Consider the following 15,834-nt stretch of genomic DNA (forward strand, 5'->3'; position numbering starts at 1 on the left):
CCCAGCTCAGGATATTTGCATTTATCAAGTCATATTCAGCTAATGAAGACGAGGTTGCCAAAGGCCCTCACCATTTGCATTTTTCACAATCCAGGAGGCTGAGGAGAGTTACTGAATGCCAGGGTTGAGGCATACATAAATCCCCTTCCCCAAAGCATGTTTGTTGACTTATGCAGAGCCTTGAGAACAATTCCATACTGTTGCCTGGTGACTACAATACATACTTACAGAATGTGGATTAGTTGTACAACTGGATTACATATTTACTAGCAAAAATAACTCATTGTACCAGTTTGAATGGGGACACAGTGTCAGAAGTGAAACTAGCATCCAAAATCAGGTCAAGAAAGTGTGGTAGGGTTGTTATGTTCATATTTTGTAGAAATGACCTAGCAGGTGACGCTTGTAGACCTCTGAAACTGTTCTCAGATGGTACAGTTTTGAACTGGAAGGCTACTTCATTAAAAAATTGTTATGAGACTTGTGAATGATCAGCACCTGGTGCAAAGACAGACAGCTGAGCCTCAAAATAAATAAACAAATGTAATGGAACATGCATCAACAGATGACTCCATATCATTTGACCACACAGTTGGTGTTCAGTACTGGAGTCGATCACAACTATCAATCATTCACCCAGTTACTGGGAACTCCTCACCAGTTTGCGACTTTTACCAAGTTATATTAATAGAGGGGAGAAAAATATTGAAGGAAGAACTGTGTGGTTCATCACTGGTCTGTACAGTCAATGTGAGAGTATCAAAGAAATAGTAAAACAAAGCTTCTATGAGAGATGCTACAAGAAAGCCATTGTGCGTTTCAAAGTGCCTTTGTCTCAAAATTATTAGAGCCCATATTCCAATGTGAGTAATAAATAATATTATTTCTTTTAAAATATGCCTAGCTTATACAAGAACACCTACATTTACATCAGCGTTTACATCTATCCTGTGCAAGCCCCATTACGACGTGTTGCGGAAAGTTCATCTGGAAACACTATCGTTTGCCACTTCCGTCTTCAATTTACAAAGAACATCTGTCTATAAACTTCTGTTTGAACACTAATTTCTCTGAATTTGTAAAAATGGGCATTTTGCAAGATGTATGTGAGAGGGGGTAATATGTTGCCTGACTCTTCTTTGAACATGCCTGACTCATCTTTGAACATACATTCGATCTCACCACAGTAACCCTCTCTGTGATACACAATACCTATCATGTAATGTCTACCACTGGAGTTTATTTAAGGAAAGTGGCATTTTCCACTTTTGCTGTAACAACTTTATTAGTTCACAACTACTTCCAGCCTCGTACACAATTCCCAAATGATTTTATGATTATGTACAAAGTAGAATATATTACATTGCCTTTGCAAATAGAAATGTAATAATGTGAATGTAAACTAATTGGAAATACATTTACCTAAAATAGAAAACTGTGCTGTATGTAATAAAATGGCAGTATCTTTAAATTTGTCTCCTCTGTTTGTGCTGGTTTGCATTCTTTTTCTTCTCTGTTTGACCGTGTGGCATTTACATAGGCATTACACTGATCATAAAGCAAAGCTAAGCATGGAATAAATGGAATAATAATTTCAAATACTATGGCTGTACATTTATAGTGAGAAATAAAATTGTATGGAAAATATCATGATCCCATCCACCCTTTATTGGATCCTCTTTACCATGTTAGAATAATTAGCAATAGTCAAAACTCTCTCTTAAAAGTATTTTGTAAACCACTTATTTTGTGGATGGCTTACATTTCCTTAAGTTTCTTTTACTGAATCTCAGTGTACTAGCAACTTTCCTTACAATCTTACAATTCTTACAATTGGTTTTACATGGTCATTCTATGTTAGGTCACTCTGGATGGTTACTCCCAGGTATTTTATTGTTTCCAGTGATTTTTCACTAATAATGTGATCAAACTATACATATTTGTGCACAATACGTAACATTTATTTACACTCGGGGCCAACTGCCCATTGTTACACGAACCATAAATCCTCTGTAGGTCTTCCCCCATTTCACTATATTCCTCTGCTGTTGCAAATCTCCTAAAGGCAACAGCATTATTTGTGAACAGCCTCCTGAAGTTCCTGACATCATACACAAAATCATTTATGTACATTGTAAACAGTAACAGACCTACCACACTCCTTTGGGTACAGGCGAAGTTATCTGTGTCAATTGTGTCCTGTTGTGAACAACATGTTGAATCCTTTGTGCTAGAAAGTAGTCAGTCCAGTCACAAATCTGGTCTGATTTCTGTAAGCTCATATTTTATTCAGTGTGAAACTGTATAAGTAATACAGCATCAACTTGAGTGCTCTTGTCTACAGCACTCTGAATTTCATGGATAAACAGAGTGAGCTGTGTTTCGCATGATCTTTGTTAAATGCTGTAATGAGTGACTGTAGCATATTTTCCAATTGCTGGTATCCTTTATTACTTCAGTGACTGTTGATAAGCAGTTTCTAGAAGGCAAGCAAGTTCTTTCACATGATCTCTGTAAACTCTCACAAGTATCTTATATGGTCCAGATACCTTTCCACTATTGAGCAGTTTAAGTTAATTTTCTATTCTGTAATCATTTAAGTCAATACTTGCTATTTTAGTGTTTGTACAATGATTGAAAGAAGGAGTCAAATTATGATCTTATCCAGTGGAAGAATTTTAGAAAATCAAATTCAGTATTTCACCTTTTCTCTGTCATCCTTTCCTTTGGTGCCATTGTGGTCACTGAATGACTGAAGATGATTTTGGTCTAATTGTTGACTTTATGGAAGACCAAAACTTCCTAGGATTTTAAATCGGATTGGTGGAGGATATCACCAATCATTCTCGCTGAGTACTATCTGCATGGAGAACAGGAAAATGGGAAGGGCGGGGGCACTGTTTACTTTTCACTTCACTTCATGCAGTGACTTGTAGAGTACAGATGTAGATGTATGGTAAAATTGCAGCTCTAAGCAATTAAAGAGTTTGGTCACAATATCTGTAATCGACGTTATGGGAGAAAAGCTCTTCTGAACTGAGATTTAAAGGATTTAACCATTATATCAGAATGCTTTTGGCATAATAAAACAATAAAAGCTTAAATGGTTTCTGAACATTTGGCAATGAACCCCCGTAAGTGCAAGGTCACAAGTTCAATCTTTAGTGACGCTAATTTGAAAGCGTTGTGTTAACAATTATGACAGGAAAAATATTAGCTACTAATGACTCACCATGTGCATAAGGAGGGTGACAAAAAGGGAGTGTCTGGGAGGTGCAGAAATAAATTTTCTATGGGATGTCTCTATTACACTTTACAAAATGGGCATCGTCAACATTCAAGAAATATTTAAAACAAACCATTAACTTGCGCCGTTAACACCGAATGAAAAACTACATGCTACAGTTATCACAAAGGTTTGCACCATCAAGATCTGAGGCAAACTCTTTGTGAGTTACAAACCATGTGGGACATTCAGCTAGGTATCGTCTCTTAAAGAATGCATATAGAATCATATTGGTGTAATGGTGTGATGAGAACTGATGGAATGTGATGGGTTGCAACCAAATGCAAAATATCCTGTCATGGAACTTATCATGAAACTGGTTATCCTTTAAGGCAAAGCTGCAGATCATGTGATAATATGTTTTATAGGCATGGAAAAGACGAACATCTAGAAGCTGAATGTGTCCAGTGGTTCCAGGCAGTACAAATTACGTCACACTTTTTTCAGGATGGATAGTTTGCCCTAAAGGAGTATGATTTTTACACACAGACTGGAAATCAAGCAAAAGCATGTTATTTTGACCAGCCATTGGCCAAAAGCAGTACTCATACCATAGTTGTAGTTCTCTTATGCCCTTTTTCACTCTCTTGCTTGCTGTGATGTAAATATTCACTGCTGCTCTTGCAAGATCACGCACACAAGAAAGACTTGTAGGAGGCAGAACACCTCCACTTCTCACAGCTCGATTAATAACTTTCCAGCAAATTTACCATCCACATTAATAGTTGTGTACAACTGCATTAAGGCATTGATGTTAGTTGATATTGATACAACTCTCTTGGTACCTTTCATTTCCAGGGTTGCTTTCATATGCATTTTCAGTTCAAATCCTGATTGGTTTGAGCTGAAAACAAGTTCCTTACTGAATGATGGGCTAAGTTTGTTTATCTCATCTACAGATTTCGGAGCCAATTCTGCAGTTTGCTAGGCTTTGTCAAGTTGATGCTTTCTCTGAAATTTTGTTGTCTTATGTATTCCAATAAACTAAAACAAGAGTGGCAGACTGACCAGATTAGCTTGAATTATATTAAATTTTAAGTAGCTCATATTCATTGAATTAAAGGGAGCCATTTTCACCCTCCAGTTGTTGTGATCCTTTACCCCAAATTCAAAAAGCCTTTTTGAACACCAGAAACATATCCATTGACACCATATTACAGAAAAATTTAATTTTTGCATAGTTGTACAAGAGCAGAACAGAACAGATCATGCTCATTCCCACAAACTTTTGTGAATTGCACTGTTTACTCTAAATAATTTTCTCTGTTAACAGGAGGGTGGAGAATAAAAGAAAATTGGTGTTGGGGGAAAATTGAAAGGAATATTTTATGCTGATTTTAAAAAAAGTATGTGTCATAGTAGCCTCCAGTATTAGCTTTGTCTGTGGAATATGTGCATAGAAAGTAAATTCAAAAGACAGACAGTTCTTTTGTAAGAATACTTTTCCTGCTGAGCTACAGCAATGAGCAAAATATTTGTAGGTGTTTGAAATAAAAACATCCAACTTAACAATAGCTCTATCTGGTGCAAAGGTATTCATGAAGCTCCCATCTAACACAAACCAAGAGATTGGAAAACCCAACCAGTTAAAAAAGAAACAGCTTTGTTATTTATATACCTTGTTAGTAACATTTTTTTTTACACGTTTCCTGAATATCTAGACTCAAGTATTGAAAAGTTATTGTAGCTACATGATAAGCAGCATTGTTTATTGTATAGCTTCCTAATAAGATTTCAAAATAGTGCAAAGATTCAAAGATTGGCAACTTACTTTAAATGTTCAGAAATATAAAACTGTGCATTTCACAAAATGAAAAAAAATGTAGTATCCTATGACTATCATGTCAATGAGTCACATTTGAAATCGACCAACTTGTACAAATACCAGTGTAACACTTTTTAGGAATATGAAATGGCATGATCACATAGGCTCAGTTGTGTGTAAAGCAGGTGGTAGACTTTGGTTTATTGGTAGAATACTGGGGAAGTGCAGTCAGTTTACAAAGGAGATTGCTTACAAATCACCCGTGTAACCCTGAGCCAGTCTAGAATATTGTTCAATTGTGTGGGACTTGTAACAAATAGGACTAATGGGGAATATTGACTGTATACAGAGAAGGGCAGCACAAATGGTCGCAGGTTTGTTCGAACCTTGTAAAAGCGTTACAGAGATGCTGAAGAAACTGAATTGGCAGACTCTTGAAGATAAATGTAAACCGTCCAGAGAAAGTCTACTAACAGTGTTTCAAGAACTGGCTTTAAATGATGATTCTACAAATATACTACAAACCCCTATGTATCCCTCACATAGAGATTGTGAGGACAAGATTAGAATAATTATCACACACATACAGAAGCATTCAGACAGTCATTCTTCCCATGCTCCATATGTGAATGGAATGGGAAGGAACAATAATAACGGTTACAATGGTATGGGGTATACTCCACACTGGTTTGCAAAGTATGGATACAGAAGTAAAACTATTTTATTTAAAAAATTGATGTAATCAAGTAAATATTAAGTTACCAATAAGAGATGATGATGATGGCATGTGACGAGGGCCTCCCGTCAGGTAGACCGCTCGCCTGGTGCAAGTCTTTCGATTTGACGCCACTTCGGCGACTTGCGAGTTGATGGGGATGAAATGATGATGATTAAGACAACACAGCACCCAGTCCCTGAGCGGAGAAAATCTCTGACCCAGCCAGGAATTGAACCCGGGCCCTTAGGATTGACAGTCTGTCGCGCTGACCACTCAGCTACCAGGGGCGGACATCAAAAAGAGATAAACTCAGCTCTTGGACATAACTGAGAGGGCTGCATTTTTTCAAAGTAGCAGCTTCTTTTTTTTCCTTTTTCAAGGTGGTTACTTCCTTCCAGTTTACTACATGAAATGTAACTTGGACAAGCATATCATTAAGCATTATAGTGATCATTTACTTGTAATTGATCAATGCATGGAGCCCAATAATACATAAGCAAGAGTCTTTCCATGGCCAAAGGAGTGTGCATTTGGATATCTGTATACTTGTGTGTACATGAATGTGTGCACTATTGCTGGAAAAAGAGTAGTGCTCAAAAGCTAGCTTGAATACTGTTTCATGTTATGTTTTTTCTGTGCTCCAGGTACTGATCGGCTATAGGCTAGTGGTTGCCTTTCCTGTGTTTTATGTATTGCTTCATCCAGGAATTTTCATTATTGTTAAACTGCTGATTGGACTCACTTCCTTTCCATACCCTTTTACCTTTGTTACTGTCTCTCTTTACTTATGTACAACTCATTGCTCATTCTTTATTCCGTAATATTTCTATACTTCAATCTTCTCTACAGTAAATGCCTACAAAAAACATACTGGCCACCCTCTGTTGCAAAATCTGAATGATCCATGTTGCAACGACCCACCACATTAAATAGTACCTTGCTACAACTACCTGCTCTCATGACAACACCCTTTTTTCGAACAGTTTCTAACATATTCTTCTCTATTGACTGATGCTGCCCAACTTGACTGTTAGCAGATTGCACATGTTTACTTTATTTATGCTCTCACCGTACAAGTTTCTTACTGTGGTGTGTATCAATTTGCAATCAGACTTATTTATTTATGTGCCCCACTACTTCCTGCTTGTTTAAACCATTTCCTGAACTTCCTACTGAACTATCCCAATAGGACATAACATTCATTTCCGTTATAACACTTCAAACATAAAGTTTCACGTTTGTACATTCCACCTTTTTTTTAACAAATTTTCAATAACTCGTGTTGTTCCGCAACCATCAGACCATGAATCCCTGCTCATTCTATCTTCACCAATTCTGAAAATTCTCCTTTGCCCTTGCAAAACTCCCTCTTTCTAAAATCGCGTGTGGCTCATGGTATCCCATCTAATGGGCTTATCATTAAAATTAGCATTAGAGTCTTGCAATGGCCACAGGAGTGGACATTTGGGTGTCTGTGTGATTGTGTGTGTGGCCGTGTGTTTTGTTGCTGGAAAAAGAGTTAGTGCTCGAAAACTAGTGTGAACGTTGTTTTGTGTTATGTGAGTCTGTGCTTCACACATGGATTTGCTATAGTTGAGTGGTTGCCTTTCCTGTATTTTATGTATTGTTCCATCCAGGAATTTCCATTATTGTTATAGTGATAGTTTATTATTAAGACAGTGTACACATTACATTCCAGTGAGTTGCTTGTAGTTTGTTAATGTGTACCTTGACTTACTAAATGTCCATGCAAGTTTCTTTCTTGGTGGGATAAACATGATGAATAAATGAATGAGAAGAGATTAACCCAGAGGGAAGGAAGACCTCAGCACTTCCAAACTGTCAGATGGCATCCTAGGTTTTCAACAACACTGACTTGACCAGATCCCTCACTTATTTGATTGTCACACAGAAAAACATTTGGAGAATGTAGAACAAGGCAATAGGGATGTTTACACTGTGGACACACTGCATATATTGTGTGATAATGCAAAGAAAGAAGAGAAATGTTCAACAACTACATACGGAAAGATGTGAAGTAAGAGGGCAGTTCTGTGTGCACCAGTCAACTGCAAATGACTACATCTAACCTGCAGGACAAAGTGCATTGCTGTATCCTGGTCGTGGTCACTCTCCAATGTGCTGCACTCATTCTCCACTACTGTACAGTGGTTGTAGCTGCTCGCTCAGCTGTCAAAATCAAAATCAGAAAAACATAGTGAGGAAACCATCTATGGACATCTCAAACTCCCAGGACAAGGACTGTGAACATAACATCACTAACCTGTAACATACAACCTAGGTGACCTAGTATGGATTTTTACATATGTGCAGAAGGCCACACTGTCAGAAAAATTATTATTGAGACAGTTTTGTGCTCTCATAGTGTATAAAGCAATTTCATGTTTACCTATACAGTTCTAAATTTCATTTGATTACTGATCATAAACCTCCGGTTTCTGTTTTCCATCCTTTGGCATCTTTGCCAGACAAAGTGGCCCATTGCCTGCAAGGCTGGGCTCTGTTTTGTCATGCTATGAGATTCATTTCCACTCCACAGGACAACAAGCTAATGTGGAGCTCTTTCTTGGTTGCTGATTAGCCCTGATCCAGCATCTGATCAGGATAAAATGTCGTGTTTCCATTTAGATGTTGAACCTTGAATCATTTTCCCATTACCAGTTTTGGATTTTGACGGCTGTCATGGCCGATCCTGTCTTACATCAGATTGTTCATTATGTCCACTGTGGCTAGTTGAATAAACCACCAGGCCAAATGTCAGTTCCCTCCCATAATTATTCTAATTATTATGCTCTCCACCTCTGCTTACCTGTTCTTGATAGTGAGTTACTGTTGGCTACCGAAGAGTCGGTGACCAGGGTTGTGAGTCCATCCGCACTGTGGCGGGATGTCATGTGCTATCTCCTCCAGGACCATTGGGGTGTTTCTTGTATAAAATTGCTGGCCTGCCACCACATATTTTAGCTGGGTATTGACAATGACCATGTGTATTGTGCCAGCCTGCCCACAGTGTGCCTCCCATCGAGCAGCACTACTGGTCTGACTGGTCTGTCTCCCCCCCCTCCCGCTCCCAATGCCACTGAGGGTATATTCATGCTGATTTTATGGGCCCCTTTCTTAACTGCTTTTGGTCTATAATAGTTGACACTTTCTCAAAATTTCCTTATGTGTTTCACTGTCTGTCCACATCCATGACAGCTATTGTCACAGCCCTTGCAAAGACTTTTTCAATTGAAGGATTGCTGCATACATTTGTGACAGACAATGGCCCACAATTTTGTCTCAGGATTTTCAAAATTTTTGTATAAAGAGTGGCATCCAGAATGTTACGGCCCCTCCATTTCATCCTCAGTCCATTGGTAAGGCGGTGTGGCTGGTCTGTCCGTTCAAAAGTTAGATGAAAAAATATGTCTCAATCTTCTCCCAAGAAAGCCGTCAATAGGTTCTTGAGCTCATATAAATTCACTCCAGCTGGCAACAATAGCCAGACAGAGCTGCTTCAAGGCTGCCGTCCCCATTCACTGCTTCATCTACTCTGGCCGACACCCAGCCACCTGCTGGTGTCTGCCTAGCAGCAGTTCTCTCCGGACTTCGCCATCTGGGACTGTTGATTTGGCAAGGGCCCTAAGTGGATACCAGCAGTTATACATCACTGCTGGGACCACCACCTATGCATTGTGCACACCTTTGATGGCTTAGTGTCACGACAGTATGATCTCTTCTTTCTGTCCACACATGACCTACCGTATGCCGGAAACTCCGCCACCCCAATGCCTGCCTACACCATCTGTGCTGCCACCCCCCCCCCCCCCCCCCCTATGGCACAGTCCACACACCTTATGGCTCCTGCACTTGCTTTGTTCTGGTTGCTGGCACCACTGGGCAGAGTGGTTAGCATCGGGCTGCCTCCATCTCTGCAGCAGCTGTCACCGCTGCAGCCGCCACCACCACCACCACCACCACCACCAATGTGTTCTCGGCTGCATCTGTCACTGAGTGCCTGCCCAGATATGGACATGACATATACGTGGTGAACAATTTTCCCTAAGGAGGAAGGAGTGTTGTAACCCTATACAATGAGCGCATGTATACTTCATTGTTAGACTGTGCTTTAATGTACTCTTGGTTGCATGTGTTTGTACTGATTACTATGTCATTCAGTGTCTTAGTCTTTCCTTCATATGGAAGTGGAATAAAGTTGGTGGGTGGGAATTCTGATGTTGTGTTTGTGAAACATTACAATAGTGCCAAGTATTTGGAAGAAAATACAGACCACGCTCATCTGTGATAAGGGTAACAAGAATGATCCACAAAACTATCATGTAATATACTTGACATCTATGTGCTGTAGAATCTTAGAACATTCTGAGCTCAAACATAATTAAGTATCTCAAACAGAATGACATCCTCCATGCTAACTAGCACGGATTCTGAAAATATTAGTTGTGATATCCAGCTTGTGTTTTTCTCATATGACATCCTGGAAACTAAAGAGCAAGGCAGTCAGGTGGATGCAGGATTTCTTGATTTCTGACAAGCATTTGACTCAACACCTCATGTATGCTTATTATCTAAAGCACAATCATGTAGGGTATCAAGTGAAATCTGTGGCTGAATTGAAGATTTCGTGGTAAAGGGGTGCAACATGTTATCTTGAATGGAGAGTCATGACAGCTGTAGAATTAACTTCAGGTGTGTCCTACGGAAAGTGTTGGGACCTATGCTGTTCATTAATGACCTCATAGGCTATATTAGTAGAATCCTCAGACTTTACAGATGAAGCTGTTATCTGGAATGAAGCACTGTTTCAAGAATCTGCATAAGTATTCAGTCAGACCTTGTTAAGATTTCAAAGTGGTATGAAGATGTGCAACTTGCTTTAAATGTTCAGACATGTAAAATTGTGCACTTCACGAAACAAAAAAATGTAGTACCCTATGATTATAATATCAGCGAATCACAGTTGGAAGGGGTTAATTCATACAAATACCTGGGTTTAACACTTTGTAGGGATATGAAATGGACTGTTCACATAGGCTCAGTCATAGGAGAGGCAGGTGGCAGACTTCACTTCATTGGCAGAATACTGGGAAAATGCAGTTAGTCTACAAAGGAGACAGTTTACAAATCACTAAGTGTCCTGTCTTTCATGTTGCTCAAATGTGTGGGACCAATACCAAATAGCACTAGTAGGGGATAATGAGCATATACAGAAAAAAATAGTGTGAATGGTCACAGGTGTGTTTGACTCATGGGAGACTGTCACAAAGATGCTGATAAACTGTACTGGCAGCCATTTCAAATTCCAAGAAACAGCTTTAAATGATGAATCTAGCAATGTACTAAACCCCCTATGTATTGCTCCTTCAGGGATTGCAAAGACCAAATTAGACTATTTACAGCATATACAGAGGCATTTAAGTAGTTATTCCTCCTGTGTTGAAAATGTAACTGGAATAGGAAGAAACCCTAATAACTGCTACAATGGAAGGTACCCTCAGCTATCTCTTCACAGTGGTTTACAGAGTATGGATGTAGATGTAGATATGGCAGTGGACTGAACTCTTAGTAGAGTCACAGCCAGTGTCACAACTATACAAGGTCAGCAACCATGCAGCAGTCAGTTACCACTTGACAATGGCCTAGGTGCACTCAGTTAAAAGCTTGTTGACCTATAATGAGTTTAAGAAGCTTGAATCCCCAGAGGATTTTATACAGTCTTCCTTCATGTTTCTTAAATGAAGTGGTTGCAGTGATTAAATTGCACTCTTTACAAAATTCTGCCAGCAGCATCCCTTCATTTCTTACTCACGGCTATGTTCTCATTCTGTTTTACCTTCTACTTCTAAGCAGTTGTGTTATCATAAAGTTTTTGAGATACCATTCTATTTTATATGTTCCAGGGTAAAACCTAGGTCTCATACTGCTATAAGTTGTGTGCTGTTTTTTCATGGTTATTTTCTGCTATGGCTTTGGATTATTAGTGTGTCCCTAAGATATTTGTGGTTTACCATCCAGATTACTAGTGTTCCATTGTACCTATCACCATTCTTTATTGTTTTAGGGGACATTGTGAAAGGATTAGCCTCAAAAAATTCTCAAGATCATGAAAGAGCTATACGGAAAGCAGATCTTTATCTCCGGTCTGATGAAAAAGAATTTGACGAAGATGGCATTTTCACAAAACTGGATAAGACAGTTGTGAACAAGAGTCATATAAATGGCAGTGATGGTGAAACCATGAGTGCAGGTAAGAAAACTCATGACTACATAACCAATATATAGGTTATTACTAGCTCTGAAGATTTTTATGTGTGAATTGTTTACACAACAGAAGAAAACATTGTTAAGCTTCCAGGATGCATCTCTTACCCTGGAGCAGAGTGAAAACATCTTAGCAGCTAAGTTCTGAGTTCAAGTTCGAGTCCAGTACTCAATTTTAATCTGCCAGGAACCTACATTCTTACACTTACTTCTTGCTTAATTAGCTGCATTTCATAAGTTAGAGTTATGCCCACAATAAGGTTTTCAAAATAGTAGCATAGGTTCAGATTTAGTGAGCATTATTGAGAGTGGTAGTTGAGGTTTTCAGACAGGACCACTACTTCATTGAGATGATAGATTATTCATAAAGAGCCATCTCCTTAGCCAAATGATAAGGTTTTGGGAAACTGTTAGCACCAGTACATATGGAGAAAAGGCATGTTGTAATGCCATACGAAATCCTGAAGTATTGATACTCTGATGCCTTAATTGTGACTGTGAGGGTAAAATAAGTGTAATTTAGGCTCATATAGAAGTGGCCACAGAATTGTTTTTCTGCCACTCTATCTGCTAGGGAATAGAAGGGATAATAGTGATAATAATACAGTACCTACAGTTGAAAATGGAGTATAAATGTAAAGAAATATGTAGGTTAGTTGGTTTGAACTTTTGAAGCATTGCCATTACCTTCAGAATAAACAGTTACTGTTCAGAGAAATCCCCACTCAATACTGAAATGTCAACCTGTCAGGCACAGTATATTTTTCACGATTCCACAAGACATACAGATAAGATTTATATAATAAGTAGCTTTGGAGGATAATATAAATTGATATTTACTGTACATTTAAGCCTTCAACAACAGTTTGGAAAATAATATGGATTGGGGACAAGAATTTGCACTATAGGGAGATGAAAGTGACATGTCAATATCCAAGGCATTTGTGACATTTCAGGTGGAATACTCTGTCTTTACATCATATTCTCAAGAACTAGTTTCCACAGAAACTTATTTTCTAGTGGCATAATATAATGGCTTTCACAGGTTTTATTTGTAATAGAGGGAGTAAATGTGTTCAGAATATAATCTGGTTGCTCCATAAACTGTAATTACAAACTATATTGTAATGGAATTATTCAATGGCATGTATTTTATAGAAGTGACACTTCATTATGTTTCTAGGGAAATTAGTTTTAGAGATTGCTGTGGGTATTATCATCTGTGTTTTATGTGAATATGGTAAGGAAGGCAAATAAAATATTGGTCAACCAAATTTTGTTTACAGACTGTTTTCTTCTGAGGCAAATCTTGATTATGTTAGTAATAGGACATTAAGTCTCAGGCTGTTCATGACTGTAATAATAATAATAATAATAATAATAATAATAATAACTGCCTTGTTGATATTTGACATAGTATTGAACATAAAATGACCCCAAATGTTTGTGCAAAACATTCCAAAATCATGATGATAATCTGATGGTATGGTCAGAAATCAGCACAGCAGACATACATACCTCCATGTTGTATGAAATGGTTCTTTGACTGTTAATAGGTTTACAGACAAGATTTTCGGACCCTTTTCCTGCCAAGTACTGTTGCCACAGCTAATACTTTTCTTGTTGAGGATGACAAACATGTCTCCATAAAACTCAGTTTTTTGGGTGGCACACTACAGGATAAAAGTTGCTCTCAGATGCCATTGCAAGTGAGCTCCTTAGGTTTGGACATGCCCATGTTTCACTTGGAAGACATAATAGCTCTGGGAACACTGAAATTGAAAATAAATCATTGATCTGTGTTACTGCTAAGACATCTGATGGAGTGTGACTTCCAACTTCACCTTTGGTTCAAGAACATAAATTAAATTAGTGAATTGTTTTCTGTTAAAAAGAAATATTTATACACTTAACGAGAATTTATGTGAGAATGAAAAGCAGACATTAGCTTTTACTTATCTCTTTGTTGAGATGTGGCAAACCTTTTTTATTGTAAAAGTTTGTACTGTGGTGTTTCTCTCTCTTCAGGGTTCCGCTGTGCTGCAAGTACTTTCAATTAGCTGGGTTGTGTGTTCCAAGAAGTTAAAAAAATATATCTTTATTTATTATATATAAAAAACAAAGATGATGTGACTTACCAAACGAAAGCGCTGGCAGGTCGATAGACACACAAACAAACACAAACATACACACAAAATTCAAGCTTTCGCAACAAACTGTTGCCTCATCAGGAAAGAGGGAAGGAAAGGGAAAGACGAAAGGATGTGGGTTTTAAGGGAGAGGGTAAGGAGTCATTCCAATCCCGGGAGCGGAAAGACTTACCTAAGGTAAGTCATACTTACCTAAGGTAAGTCTTTCCGCACCCGGGGTTGGAATGACTCCTTCCCCTCTCCCTTAAAACCCACATCCTTTCGTCTTTCTCTTTCCTTCCCTCTTTCCTGATGAGGCAACAGTTTGTTGCGAAAGCTTGAATTTTGTGTGTATGTTTGTGATTGTTTGTGTGTCTATCGACCTGCCAGCACTTTCGTTTGGTAAGTCACATCATCTTTGTTTTTAGATATATTTTTCCCACATGGAACGTTTCCCTCTATTATATTAATATCTTTATTTATTGATTTTAATGAATGGTATTGATGACTGTGCATACACACATTTTACTGACTGATTGTGCTATTTACTGACTCATACTCATATGTACCTTGACAAGGTTACTGACTTAGTAATGTATTGATTTTAATGAATGGTATTGATGACTGTGCATACACACATTTTACTGACTGATTGTGCTATTTACTGACTCATACTCATATGTACCTTGACAAGGTTACTGACTTAGTAATGTTTTGTACTGACAGCACCAACTGAGATATTTATAAATAATTACTCGTATTTTTGAAATTTTACATAATATTACATTTATATGATAACAAATGATTTTTCATTCTGCTACAGTTTTGACATTGAATGTATGTTGCATATGGATGAATGTTTACAAATACATTACATGGCATAAAAAGTGACTACCTGAATCTCTTTGTGTCATCCTGTACCATTGGTCATAGACTAGCAGCAGCAGGACCAGGGAATTACTGTGACATGCGTAGGCCACTATTAACATCACAACACAAACAACTCTCTTTGGAGTGGTGTGATTAGGAAGCATGGACTGCTAATGAATGACATTGTGTTCAGCATTGAATTGTGATTCCGCACTATCCCAGATGATCATTGTTGGCTAGTGTGATATGTTTTGGAAATGCACAGCAGTGTTACTCAGTGCATCATGATGTCCGGAGCCCTTTAGGCTTCACTTGAGGTCACAGCTGGTAGTGACTGAAGAAGCTCTAATTGCACAATGGTACATCATGGACATGCTGCATCATCATGCGTTACCTCTCACATGACAGCATTGTGGTGCCATTTTTCAACAGGACAATGCTTGTTGATACATGGCATCATGTTTCTATGAACTGTCTGCATGATGTTGAGGTATTCCTGTGACTGGCGAGATTCCCAGATTTGTCCCTAATAAAAGATGTGAGGGACCATGTCGGATTTCACTTCTGTCCAATTGATAGTGTCCAGAACATCAAGGACCTGTTAACAGTGGTGGGCCAGCTTACCTTGGGATAGGAATAGGATGGGATACAACTGCTGTAAAACACCCTTCCCAACTGAAACAGTGCATTCACCTGGGCCAGAGGGGTTGCAGTGTCATACTGGTAAATGGGATCATACTGATAAGTTCTTTGTAAATTTGACTTCATTTTGTAATCACTG

General features: G+C 38.4%; 1 protein-coding gene across 1 annotated transcript in view; it reads left to right on the top strand.

Annotated features, from left to right (window-relative positions):
* The window catches only part of LOC126416194 (tetratricopeptide repeat protein 12-like), a 125,571-nt gene that overhangs the window by 14,860 nt on the left and 94,877 nt on the right, over nt 1–15,834 (top strand). Inside the window, exon 2 of the mRNA XM_050083782.1 lies at nt 11,855–12,040. Coding sequence (XP_049939739.1) covers nt 11,855–12,040 — 186 coding nt within the window. The remainder of the gene's footprint in view (nt 1–11,854; nt 12,041–15,834) is intronic.

This window comes from Schistocerca serialis, chromosome 8 (genome assembly GCF_023864345.2).
Source record: "Schistocerca serialis cubense isolate TAMUIC-IGC-003099 chromosome 8, iqSchSeri2.2, whole genome shotgun sequence".
Taxonomy (NCBI): domain Eukaryota; kingdom Metazoa; phylum Arthropoda; class Insecta; order Orthoptera; family Acrididae; genus Schistocerca; species Schistocerca serialis.